The 13,181-nt window shown below is 19.3% G+C and overlaps 6 protein-coding genes across 6 annotated transcripts in view; 5 read left to right on the top strand and 1 right to left on the bottom strand. All coding sequences in view use genetic code 6, as the record gives it.

Moving 5' to 3' along the window:
* Window positions 1-674: 674 nt before the first annotated feature.
* On the top strand, window positions 675-1,485 carry TTHERM_00620920 (hypothetical protein; the record flags this gene model as incomplete). Its single annotated transcript, XM_001017917.2, has 5 exons — window positions 675-770; window positions 846-952; window positions 1,021-1,078; window positions 1,222-1,344; window positions 1,444-1,485. 5 exons carry the CDS (start codon window positions 675-677, stop codon window positions 1,483-1,485), a joined length of 426 nt encoding a protein of 141 aa, XP_001017917.2.
* A 3,191-nt stretch (window positions 1,486-4,676) lies between these two features.
* TTHERM_00620900 (hypothetical protein) lies at window positions 4,677-5,866 on the top strand (the record flags this gene model as incomplete). The annotated part of the gene is made up of 6 exons (XM_001017915.2): window positions 4,677-4,892; window positions 4,968-5,074; window positions 5,143-5,200; window positions 5,357-5,479; window positions 5,571-5,674; window positions 5,728-5,866. 6 exons carry the CDS (start codon window positions 4,677-4,679, stop codon window positions 5,864-5,866), a joined length of 747 nt encoding a protein of 248 aa, XP_001017915.2.
* A 932-nt stretch (window positions 5,867-6,798) lies between these two features.
* Window positions 6,799-7,792, top strand: TTHERM_00620890 (hypothetical protein; the record flags this gene model as incomplete). Its single annotated transcript, XM_001017914.2, has 3 exons — window positions 6,799-6,916; window positions 7,031-7,648; window positions 7,716-7,792. The coding sequence occupies 3 exons, from the start codon at window positions 6,799-6,801 to the stop codon at window positions 7,790-7,792; spliced, it is 813 nt and encodes a 270-aa protein (XP_001017914.2).
* Window positions 7,793-9,214: 1,422 nt separating this feature from the next.
* Window positions 9,215-9,787, bottom strand: TTHERM_000619890 (transmembrane protein, putative; the record flags this gene model as incomplete). Its single annotated transcript, XM_012798084.1, has 1 exon — window positions 9,215-9,787. One exon carries the CDS (start codon window positions 9,785-9,787, stop codon window positions 9,215-9,217), a length of 573 nt encoding a protein of 190 aa, XP_012653538.1.
* Window positions 9,788-12,001: 2,214 nt separating this feature from the next.
* On the top strand, window positions 12,002-12,476 carry TTHERM_00619880 (hypothetical protein; the record flags this gene model as incomplete). Its single annotated transcript, XM_001017912.3, has 2 exons — window positions 12,002-12,170; window positions 12,367-12,476. The coding sequence occupies 2 exons, from the start codon at window positions 12,002-12,004 to the stop codon at window positions 12,474-12,476; spliced, it is 279 nt and encodes a 92-aa protein (XP_001017912.3).
* Window positions 12,477-12,968: 492 nt separating this feature from the next.
* The window catches only part of TTHERM_000619879 (hypothetical protein), a gene marked incomplete at both ends in the record, with an annotated part of 402 nt that continues 189 nt past the window's right edge, over window positions 12,969-13,181 (top strand). Inside the window, one exon of the mRNA XM_012798083.1 lies at window positions 12,969-13,181. This exon is cut by the window's right edge and continues 189 nt beyond it. Coding sequence (XP_012653537.1) covers window positions 12,969-13,181 — 213 coding nt within the window.

Here is a 13,181-nt window from a genome sequence, read left to right as displayed (position 1 = left end):
TATGAAATTTTTTGAATTATATTAATTTCATTTTATTATTAAAATTAAATTAAGTAACTAAATAAATAAAAAACAGCTTGGAATATTATTTTTATTATTATTTACAGTCATTCGATTTGTTAGATTAAAATTGTGGTGTTTATTAACACATTAGTAAATTTATAACTCTAATATCTTTTTGGTTGTAAAAGAAATATTTATTAATTCTGTTAATTAATTTGAATTTTGAAGTACTAAAGATAAAAATTTTTTAATTTTAATCTGATCTCACATTTAATATTTAAATTTAAATAAAATTCTTTTTCATCAAGAAAAAGACATATTAAACCATTCTGATAAAATATTTGATACTCAATAGAGTCAAATTATTTAATTAAATTCCTTTGTATGTAATTTATAATAGGTTTTTTTACATATTTTTATTTCAGAATATCTTTTTTGGAAAAAATAGTGTCATATTTTAAAAAATAAGATTAGCAAAAAATGTAATTAATAAACTGATATTTTCTGATTTAATAGATTTTAATTACTTTTTTTCTAACAATAAACAAATTAATATCTTTCTTCCAAGTGGAATCAATTTATCAGTCAATTTTTTTTTTAAAAAGAAAAAATTATCTAAAAATTTATTTAAAAAGAATTTTATTTAAATATTCTTTAATTCTATTTATAAAATGAGTACACCAAAATTAGATGATTGGGAAGTAATATTTGACAATAATTAAATAAATATAGATGAAATATAAAAAACTCCTGCTGATTAAATTTAAGTATGATTAATTACTGAACTATTTAATATTTATTTAATGTTTATAAAACATAATTGTATTAAATGACATAATTAGGTATTAGATCAAGATAATTATCAAATTGAATTTGTGCTTTCTAAAAGAGATTCTCATCAAGAATACCAATTATATTCAGTAAAAAATGAAGAAAATAAGTTAAATTGGTAAATAATCATTTTATTTAAATTTTTTATTATTTAAGTTTATCTATTTCTTATGACTAATCTTAAAGTAAACCAAAAAGCGAGCTTAACAATATGTAAAATGAAGATAGCAATTAAAATTCTAAAGTAAATGATTTTTAAGAAAAAATTTGTCTTTCTTTCTTTCTTTCTTTATTTATTTAACATTTTTTTGAATAATAAGATTTTAAAATGTATTTAGAATTTATTAATCAATTGAAAATGAATAAGTTTAATTTTGTTTACTATAGAATTTAGATACTTAGGTTGTTTACAAAATTAATAGTGAATGTAATCTAGCCAAAATAGACTGTATCTAAGATAATCAATAATTGTTGATGCAGAAAGATAAAAGTATGCTTTAAGACGATGAAGTAAATTATTCTAAATAGCAATAATTTTTAATTAACAATGTATTAATAAACCTTTTAAAATGAATTTTTTAATAAAAATTAAATTATTAATTAGATCAGCTAAAGAAATTAAATTTAAGTTTTACCAAAAGAAATGCCTGATAATAATAAGAACATTAAACAAATCTAAAGTTATTATATAGAAATTCCTCAGTCTATGTAATGCAGATCATTAAAAATAGAAAATAAAATTTATTTTAATTTAAAAAAAGCGATGATATATCGGAAAAAATAAAAGAAGTATTAAGTAAACTTAGTGAAGAAAAATAAGATTAAAAAGATTATTAAAAATATTTAATTATTTAAAATATTATATTAATATTTACTCTTATTTTTATTGCAAGGATTATATGATTTAATGTATTTTTGTTTGGTTTATTTTAAGATTTTAAACAAAATAAAATTTATTAAAAAATCTAAAATCATTTTCAAACAATAAATTATTTATTTATTTATTTTCAAATAAGGCCTGTCCTATTCTGTCCGTCCTTCATAAGAAAGTTTTTTTTTCTTAGTTTTTTAGATTTATTTGTAAATTTATTTTTCTTTCAACAATATTATTTTTTAAAATTAACTTTTGTTTGATTAAATATTTATATAAAATTAGGTTACAATTTTATACTTTAATATCTCGTAAAGGTAAATTATTTATTTATTTTGAAATAAATCCTTCATATCAAATGAAGGACTAAATTTTTACAAAAATTTTGATTTGAGTTTGTCCTTAATTAATGCGAAACTAGGGTATATTCTATTTATGTATGAAATTTATGGAATTATATTAATTTAATTTAATTTAATTTAATTTAATTTTTTTATTATTCATTAAATCAAATTTAGTAAATAAATATACAAAAAATAAATACCTTGGAATATCATTTTTATTGTTATTTATAATCAAGCCTTTGAATTATTAAATGAAAATTAATTAGGTAGTTTCTTAAAAAATTAATAAATTTATTAATGTTAAAATCTTTTTGGTTGTAATAGAACGATTTTTTTATTTATTTAGTTATTAATTTGAATTTAATACTACAAGCGATAAAATATTTTTAATTTTAAGCCGATTTCACATTTAGTATAGAGCTGTCTGTTTTTATACAATTATTTAAATTTAAATAAATTACTATATCATCAGAAAAAGATATACTTTAACCATTCTGATAAAATATTTGATTCTCAATCGAGTCAAATTATTTAATTAAACTCCTTTAATTGTAACTTATAATAAGTGTTTTTACATATTTTTATTTGGGAATATCTTATTTTTGGAAAAAGTAATGTCATATATATTTTAAAAAATAAGATTAGCAAAAAATTTAATTAATAAACCGATATTTTCTGATATATTTTAATAATTTTATTCTTACAATAAACAAATTTATAAATTTCTTCCATTTAAAGTCAATGATTCAGTCGATGTTAAATAAAAAAACAAAAACTATCTAAAAATAAATTAAAAACAAACACATTAGATTTTTTTTAATTCTATTTTATAAATAAATGAGTACAACAAGATAAGACGATTGGGAAGTAATATTTGACAATAATTAAATAAATATAGATGAAATATTAAAAACTCCAACAACTGATTAAATTTAAGTATGATTATTTAACTACTTAATATTTATTTAATGCTAATAAAACATAATTCTATTAAGTAATATAATTAGGTAATAGATCAAGATATTTAACAAACTGAATTTCTGCTTTCTAAAAGTGATATTCATCAAGAAAACAAAATATAATCAGTAAAAAATGAAGAAAATAAGTAAAATTGTTAAAATAATTTTATTTTGGTTATTTATTGTTTAAGTCTATTTCTTATGACTAATCTAAAGTAAACCAAACAACGAGCTTAACAATCTTTAAAATCAAGATACCAATTAAAATTCTAAAGTAAATGGTTTTGAAAAAAATTTTGTCTTTATTTATTTATTTATTTATTATTTCTTTGAATAAAAGATTTTAAAATTTATTTAAAATGAATGATTAAGTTGTAAATGTATGAATTTTATTTATTTATTTTAGAATTTAGAAACTTAGGTTGTATAAAAAATTAGAAGTGATTGTGAACAAGCTTAAATAGATAGTATCTAAAATAATCAATAATTGTTGATGTAGAAAGAAAAAATGATCATTTAAGATAATTAAGTAAATTATTCTAAATACAATAATTTTAAATTAATTAAAAAGTTTAAAAATGAATTTTTGAACAAAAATTAAATTATTAATTAGATCACTTAAAGAAATTAAATTTAAGATTTACCCAAAGAAATACAGGATGATAATTAGAAAATTAAAAAAATCAATAGAAAAAATAAAGAAATTCACCTGTCTATGTAAAGCAGATCATCTAAAATAGAAAATAAAATTTATTTTAATTTAAAAACAGCAATGATAAATTGGAAAAAATAAAAGAAGTATTAAGTTAACTTAGTGAAGAAAAATAAAATGAAATAGATTTAAATAATTTATGCGTTTTATCTATTATGTATACATTAATTATTATTTTTATTTTTAAGATTTTATGATATAATGTGCTTTTTGTTTGATTTATTTTAAGATTTTAAACAAAATAAAACTCATTAAAAAATCTTTTATTTTAAAATATAAATTATTTGTTTATTTATTTATTTAGTTTGAAATAAGTCTTTCTTCTGTTCTTCATACGAAAGTTTTTTCTCTCAATTCTTAAAATTTATTTGTTAATTTATTTTTCAATAATATTATTTTTTTAAAATGATTTTTATTTGATTATATATATATAAAATGAAATAGGTTACAATTTTATACTTTAATATCTGTTAATAATTTTTGAATCATGATATCATTAATAGTTGGTTTGTGATATTTTAAATGCAGGACATCTATATACCGTGCATTCTCATTAATTAAGGCCAGTTGACAAAAAATGTTTTTTCTCAAAAATTGGCCATACTCAATCGAGTCAAATTATTTAATTAAACTCCTTTCTATGTAATTTATAATAAGTTGTATTATATATTTTTATTTCAGAGGATCTTTTTTTTGTAAAAAGTAATGTCATATTTTAAAAAATAAGATTAGCGATTCAATTTAATTAATAAACCGATATTTTCTGATTTAATAAATTATAATTACTTTTGTTCTAACAATAAACAAATTGATGTAATTTCTTCCACGTGGAATCAATTTATAGTTTAATCAATTTTTTAAAAAAAGAAAAAACTATCTAAAAATTATTAAAAAAGAATTTTATTTAAATATTCTTTAACTCTGTTTTTACTTTTGTTCTAACAATAAACAAATTGATGTAATTTCTTCCACGTGGAATCAATTTATAGTTTAGTCAATTTTTTAAAAAAAGAAAAAACTATCTAAAAATTATTAAAAAGAATTTTATTTAAATATTCTTTAACTCTGTTTTTAAAATGGATACGCCAAAATTAGATGATTGGGAAGTATTATTTGATAATAATGAAACGACTTTAGATGAAACAAAGAAAACTCCTGCTGATTAAATTTAAGTATGATTAATTACTTAACTACTTAATATTTATTTAATATCTATAAAACATAATTCTATTAAATGACATAATTAGGAATTAGATCAAGATATTCATCAAATTTAATTTCTGTTTTCTAAAAGAGATTTTCATCAAGAATAACAATTATAATCAGTAAAAAATGAAGAAAATAATTTAAATTGGTAAATAATCATTTTATTTAAAATTTTTATTGTTTAAGTCTATCTATTTCTTATGTCTAATCTTAAAGTAAACCAAACAGAGAGCTTAACAATCTGTAAAATGAACATAGAAATTAAAATTCTAAAGTAAATGATTTTTAACAAAAATTTTATCTTTATTTATTTATTTAATATTTTTTTGAATAGAAAGATTTTAAAATTTATTTAGAATTTATTATTAAATTGAAAATGATTAAATTTTTTATTTATTTATTTATTTATTTATTTATTTATTTATTTTAGAACGTAGATACTTAGGTTGTTTACAAAATTAATAGTGAATGTGACCTAGCCAAAATAGATTGTATATAAAATAATCAATAATTGTTGATGTAAAAAGATAAAATTATCATTTAAGATAATAAAGTAAATTATTTTAAATGCAATAACTAATAAATTTAATTAAAAATGATAAATAAATAATTTTATAACAAAAATTAAATTATTAATTAATTAGATCAGCTAAAGAAATTAAATTTAAGATTTGCCAAAAGAAATGCTGGATAATAATTAGAACATTAAAAAAATCAAAATTAATAATAAATAAGTTCCTCAATCTATGTAAAGTAGATAATCAAAAATAGAAAATAAAATTTATTTTAATTTAAAAACAGCGATGATAAATTGGAAAAAATAAATGAAGTATAAAGTTAACTTAGTGAAGAAAAATAAAATGAAATAGATCAAAATAATGTATTATTTATAATTTCTATGTTTATATTAATTGTTAAATTTATTTTAAAGCTTTTTTGATTTAATGTGTTATTTGTTTGCTTTATTTTAAAATTTTAAATAAAATAAAATTTATTAAAAAATCTAAAATAATTTTAAAATATAAATTATTTATTTATTTATTTATTTTGAAATATGTCCTGTTCTGTTCTTCATATGAAAGTTTTTTTCTCTCAATTCTTTATATTTATTTGTAAATATATTTTTTAATAATATTATTTTTTAAACGTAATTTTTGTTTAATTAAATATATATAAATATTATATAGGTCCAGTAATAAGTTTTGGGACACTATTTTTTACAATAGAAATATATATCATGATATCATTAATGTTTGGTTTGTCTGTGATATTTTAAATGCAGGAACAGCTATATATATATATATATATATATAATGAGGTTACAATTTTATTATTTAATATCTGTTAATGGTAAATTATTTATTTTATATATAATGTTTTTTTTTTCTTCTTAATTCTTTATATTTATTTGGAAATTTATTTTTCAATAATATTTATTTTTTTAAAATAAATTTTGTTTATGTAAAATGAGGTTACAATTTTATACTTTAATATATGTAAAATATATATCACTATTTTATTTAATTCATGCTTTAGAAAAGAAAAGATATAAACTGAAATTGATGGCTCTGAATTTGTACTTTATTATTTATAAAGCCTGATTAAAATAAATAATTTGCAAATATTGATAACAAAATATTGGTAAAAAATGAATTAAGATATATTGCTTTAGTGGTATAAATATTAATATTCACTATTAGTAAAATTATATAGGTTGTAGCTATCTTTTCATTACAAAGTATTAAAAACTAATGTAATCATTTAGCTGAATATTTAAATTTAATATTATTAATTTTTCAATTTTCTCTTTAGAAAAATAAATATATCAATTAAAATTAAGCAAAACACTTACTTATTTGAATAGATTAAGAGATGCATAGCGTATTATCTTTAAATTAGAAAGATCATAATCTCACTTAACTGATTCAAACTAGCAATGAATTAGAAAATGTTTCTCATATTCAAAAAGTATTTCCTTTTTCTACAGATAGTAAATTCAAAGTAAAAGTATAAGAGGAATAGTAAACAAGATATATGAAACAATTAATAAGTTAGCAATAAAAATAAGAAAGAACTAAAAAAATATTATTGATTTTGTTTTTAGTTATCGTTGGAATTGCTTTATTTACATCCATATTATCCCTTTGCTCATATTTAAATCTTCCTGCTCTTCCTATTTCCTACGATTATGTCCTTAGTAACTGGAATAGCTCGCCTATTATTTCAATATTTCAGTAGAATAATTGTGATGAGCAGTTGATTAATTTTTAATTTGAAGGCACTTACCAAGGGTGTGATTGCACAAGCTCTTCACTGTCGTCCGATTTAAGAATAATCCAGATAGGCAGCTGTTCATAATAATAACTATCTTCAGGATGCTAGCAAGTAGCTTCAGTGCAACCTAAAATATTATCATCTATGAAGGTTAATAATATAGCATACAATCTATGTGTAAAGAGAATACCTAATTATACTTATCAATAATCTGATTGCACTAAATCAAATTAGCTTATAAATATATGTGGAGATACTTCAACAGAAGAAAGTTCATTATATGCCCTTTGCATCCCATCAGGCTATAGTTGTCCTATTAATTCTATAGCTACATCTTAATTGGATACTTCATTCACATAAATAAATAACTCTCCCCTTTTTTCAACTTCTAACTCATATACTTAAACTCATTTTATATCTGCTTTGGTTTCACTTGGAAATGGAGTTTGTAAATAATATAATTAGTAATATTATTCTAGCTCTAGCTCCTTTAATTATCCGTTATTTATCAGAAGCAAATCAAAGTGTGATGCTAGTGACTTAGATAGCCGATTCTAAAATATTTTATCAATGGGTGAAGATGATTTTATGAGTTCTAATAATCTTGATATTTAGATAAAAAATTTACCATAATACAATTATAATTCTAAATCTAATTTGTACTACTTAGAGTAGTAAAGTTACATTCCTTGGAAATAAAAAGGATTTTGCAGAACTAATCATATGGGCACATTCGTCAACATAAAGGATAGCTTGAGATAGATAAATTTATTCTGGCTGCTATCAATTATTTTTAGCTTTGCTTTATTAACTATTTTTTTTATTTTTGGCTCTATTTTGCTTTTCATCATATACCGTTCTACTTCCTTTTTAAAGTATAGGAGATATCTAATTATAGCTATTCTTGTATTTCTAATTATTCATTTGATTTTTCAAGGAATAACATTTATATCAACAATGATTTTTCATTAAAAAATAAATACCATGAACTAAGCTTTATGCTCAGATGCTTCAACCAATTCTATAATCAGTGATTTTTTTAGTCTGTGGAAGAATTCATTTTTTACATCTTAAATTATTTTATTCGTATTTGCTTGCATTTTAGCAATAGAGATAATAATTTTTATCTATCTTCTATATGAACTTCATAAAACGTAACATGTTAAAATTAAAGAAATAAATATTTCTAACAAGTAGGAAATAATAAGCCAAGAGATAAATTCTTAGAGATTGCTTTAATAAGAAAAATAGGTTAATAAATATATTGAGTTTAATGTTAAAAAGTAATAAAAAAAATTGCATAGAAGTAATACTGATATTTTAGGCACTTTAGTGTGTTATGAAAATGACTTCTTTAGAGAAGCGCATGAATTACGATTCTAAAACGAGAAAAGAAATATAAAATAAATTGCAAATATGAATTGTAAAACTAATTATAATATCTTAAGCTAACATGTAAATAGTGAATAACTAGTATACAGAGTAAGTAACAGGTTAAATTAACAACAAATTTACAATTTATAGTAGAAGTATTCTTATTAAATTTGTGATAAATCATTTAAAATTAGATTAATTCCATTAAAATAAAGGAAAAATAATTATATTAAAAATCAACCTGACTCTCAAAAAATTAAGCTTAGAAAGCAAGAGAAAAAATAAATTGTGTTTAAAAGATCAAATTCTGTGGAAAATTATAGAAATAATTCAATTTTATTCAATCCGATTGAGATTTCAGATTTCAGAAAAGAGCTTCATCTTGATGAAATTAAGAAAAAAAGATAAATTAATTTTATTGCACTTAACAAAAATCAAGAGAATAAAAATTAGCAAATGAATAAAAAACTTAAATAGCTTGGATATATGAGCAATAATGATTCTGTTTTGTATCTTGTTGCAAACAGCCAATCTGAATTAAACACAAACTATTCTACTCCTAGGATAGTGTCTCCTCTCTTACAGAAAAAAATGGAAACAGATTCAGAAGAAAAGTAGTAGCTTGTTTCTAACTAAAATATCATTAACAATATTAATAGCCTGATAAGTGTTTTTAATGAAGATACATAGAAACCATTAGAGGGATAAAACTAAATTAGCAAATAAAATTAAATGTTGTAAGATTAAAATGAAGATACAATTTAATTTTAGAAACACATTAATACAATTTAAAATATTTTAGAAGCTGAAAAAGAAATAAAGCAATATAACAAGAGCTCTTTATAGTAGCTTTAAAATACTTAAAGTTAAAAAAAGGTTTATGATTACTTAAGTTTTTATGGAAATATAAAAAATTCATAATAAGACTAAAATAAATATTTATCTACCTCTAAAATTGATTAAAATTTGAAGGAAATAAGTTATTTGCTTTAACTTTAAAATAGTTAAACAAATAAAATAAATGAAAATGAGCAAATTCAATTATAAGCAAATTAATCAAGCCCTAAAGACGAAAACAGTCAATATTAACAAATTTAAAAAGACAGTTTAGCAAATCAAAAATAAACTAAAAACAAGGAAAATGAACAACAAAATAAATATGAGTCTTATCATAATGATAGTTAGAAATAATAAAATGACAAATAGAAAACATTTAAAGAGAATGATCAAAAGTAAGCTGAAAATACTTAAGAAAATTAGAAATTTTATTTAAAATAAAATGAATATCGAAATAATTTATAAATAAAGGAAGATAATAATTAAAAGAATTAAACTTAAGATATTATCATTAATAAATAAAATTTAAATCTATTTTCATTATAAACTGAATAAAATCTCAAAACACCAATAAAAATTTATAGCAAAAGAGGAAGCTTAGACCATTTGGATGAATAATTTTCAGAGTAAAGTAGGTTGAAGAAAAATAAAGAGCTAAGTTATAAGAAAGTTAAATTTTTCAAAAGAAATGTCAAAGTTCCAAAGTTTTCAAAGCCTGATTTTAATGATGTTAAATCTAGGTATTTATGTTTTTCATCTTAAGAAAGTCTAAGTAAAATACACAGATGCAATTCCTCCACCAAAAGTAGATTAGATTCGCCAATTTCAAAAAATAAAAGCAAAAGTAGATAATAAAGTTTAGACATTGATGAAGGATATTCAAATTAAATCTCTGACTTATTCATTAACACAAATGACATAGAATAAAAAAGATAAAATAGTTATTAACAGAATTTAAATAATAAGTCAATTATATAGTTACAAAAGGTAGAATAAGAAAGCTAAATAAATAGCAATTTAAATAATTTTATTAAAAATTAAAGTGATATTAAAAATTCTAATTCAACTTCGAATAAATAAATAGAAATTAATAAAGATTTAAAGCAATTAAACTTAAATCACAAAAAGCTAAATTAAGATTAAAAAATTAATCTTGAAAATGATTTCCTCAATTAAAAATAAAAAGCAAAAAATGAAAATGATAATCTAATATAAAGTATGTAGGAAAGCTAATCTTATTCTTCTTTTGATTAAATTACAAATAAAAATAAGAATACATAGGATAGTAATAGAATAAATAATCTAATGAATTAATAACAATAAAATTTTTTCAAAATAGATAGAAACAATTCCAATTTTGACTAATTTAAGTAATAACCAAATATATTCTAACAAGAAATTTAATAAAATTATAAGCTTCCTTAACTAAACTTAAACCATTAGCAACAGTAAAAAGATCACACTTTAAGCCCATAAAGGTAATCGAGTTATGTTAAATTGCCATCACTATAAAAGTTAAAAATTTAAGCATATTATCATTAGGTTGAATGAATTGATTCATTATAAAAATAATAGATTAATATAAATAAAGAAAGAAATATATATTGTTAGCTTATTTATGTTTTTTTTATGGTTTTCCTTTCAAATATTTTAATTTAATTTAGAAACTGGGTAATTAATTAATTTATTAAAAACAAATATATTACTATAAAAATTGATGGATTATTTTGAATTTAATAAAATTATTTCAATTATGGATTTTTATTTTAAATAAATTAAAATTGTAATTTTTTTACACAAATAATTAAGAAAATCAAATCTTAGCTCTATGATAATTTTTATCACAAAGTAATAAGATGTGATTGATGAATAACTAACTAACTAACTAACTATAAATAAATAAATTGATTGGTTTAGCATACATGATTTATTTCTATTGCTGCGCAAGATAAAATAATTATAATCAAATTAACTTTTTTATTGAATGGATTATTTTTATAGAGTTTAATTATTAAAGAATTTTCGAAAAAAATTTTATTATAAAGCAAATTCTCAACTTAATTATAATATAAAATTTCTTTTATAATTTATTTATATTTGGTATTTTTTAAGATATTTGATGTTGGAATTGTTTATTTTTAATATAAATTAATTGACCAACTTTATACAAACAGATAAAATAATTTTTGCTAAATTTAAAATTTCTTTTCAAGTTTAAAATCTTTTTTTAACTCGATACTAATAATATTTCATTCATTTATTGATTCTATTAAATTAATCAATAGATCCATCAATCTATCTATTTTTTATTTGTCTAGAAACTTAATTTTAGAAAAATAGACAAATTTTAATTAAATTCATAATTAAGTTGATTACACGTTTAAAATCAATCGCAAATAAATCTAATTTTTGCTAAAGAGTCTTAAAAAGCAGCTATCAAAATTTATAAATTAAGTTTTTAAATAAACACGTGGTTTTAAAATATATTTAAATATTCTCTTCTTAAAAAATTATAATCAAATAAAAAATAAAAAAATTCAAATAAAAACAACAAACAAACAAACAAAAAATAAAAACTGCTAATAGAAAAATGGATATGGAAAACCTTGCTAGAATAAATAAATAAGAAGCTGAAGAAAATTAAGGGACTCAGAAAGAAGTAGATCACTAAAATCAAGTACCTGATTCTGAAGTTTCTTAATAATTATAATAGTAAGAAACAGAAGGAAGATAAATTGATAGTGAGGATAAAGGCTCAAGTAAAGAATTAGATAATGTCTAAAAAAACTAAAAGCAATAAATTAAAAATAATTTTAAAAAGTTAGACGTTCTTTACTTTATTGGAATTAATAGCTTAGTCTAAAATTTACTTTTTAATCTAAAATTTCTAAATTTATTAGAAAATTGGTTAATTGTCATTTTGATAAACTTAATTACCTACATAGCTTTATATAGGTAAACCTAATTACAAAAGTATTTTAACAATGGGTAAGAAATAGTCAAAGAACTTTACATAAATAGCAAAAAAAGGTTAAATAAAGAGAGAATTTTCATAGGACTTTTGATAATATTGATAACTTCTCTTTTATTAGCAAATATTTACATAAATAATTAAATTAACAAAACTACCGATCTTTAGAAATCCATATTGAAATACCATGATCACCTTGGATTATTTAATAGAAATTATGTATATCATTTGGAATAAATTAATTAGAGCAATAACATTAAAAAAGATCTCATTAACTAATTTAATCATGTTGCATCAAAAACAAACTATCTCAACTCAAAAATGAAAGAATTATAAAACTAATATTAATAAAAAGAGAAACTAATATAATAGCTAAAGCAATAAATTGAAAATCAAGATAATTAAAGAAAAAATAGCCAATAAAATAAATAAGAATTAAATCAATAGAGTATCTTTTAAGAATTAATTAACCACTTCCAAAACATTGATAATAAGAAATATTAACAAAATTAGTAAAAAGCAAGTTTATAAGAATAACTAAAGCAAATATAAAAGTCATTTTAAAAATAATACTAATAAGTAATAAATGAATAAAAAAACTAATTAAACTTAAACAAGAAACATTTTGATGAGAAGCTCAAAAAACCTATTCAATAATATAGATATATTCGCCCTTTCCATCTGGCTAAAAATTAAAAAGAGCAAATTAATTAATAATATTAATAACAATAACAATAAAAAGCAACACCAAACAACTAATAATAATAAAACAACCATAAATTTGAGTAGATCTAATAAA

The sequence above is a fragment of the Tetrahymena thermophila genome (genome assembly GCF_000189635.1).
Source record: "Tetrahymena thermophila SB210 genomic scaffold scf_8254605, whole genome shotgun sequence".
In the NCBI taxonomy this organism is placed as follows: domain Eukaryota; phylum Ciliophora; class Oligohymenophorea; order Hymenostomatida; family Tetrahymenidae; genus Tetrahymena; species Tetrahymena thermophila.
Note: the sequence above shows the minus strand (reverse complement) of the source record. Positions and strands in the feature narration are given on the sequence as shown.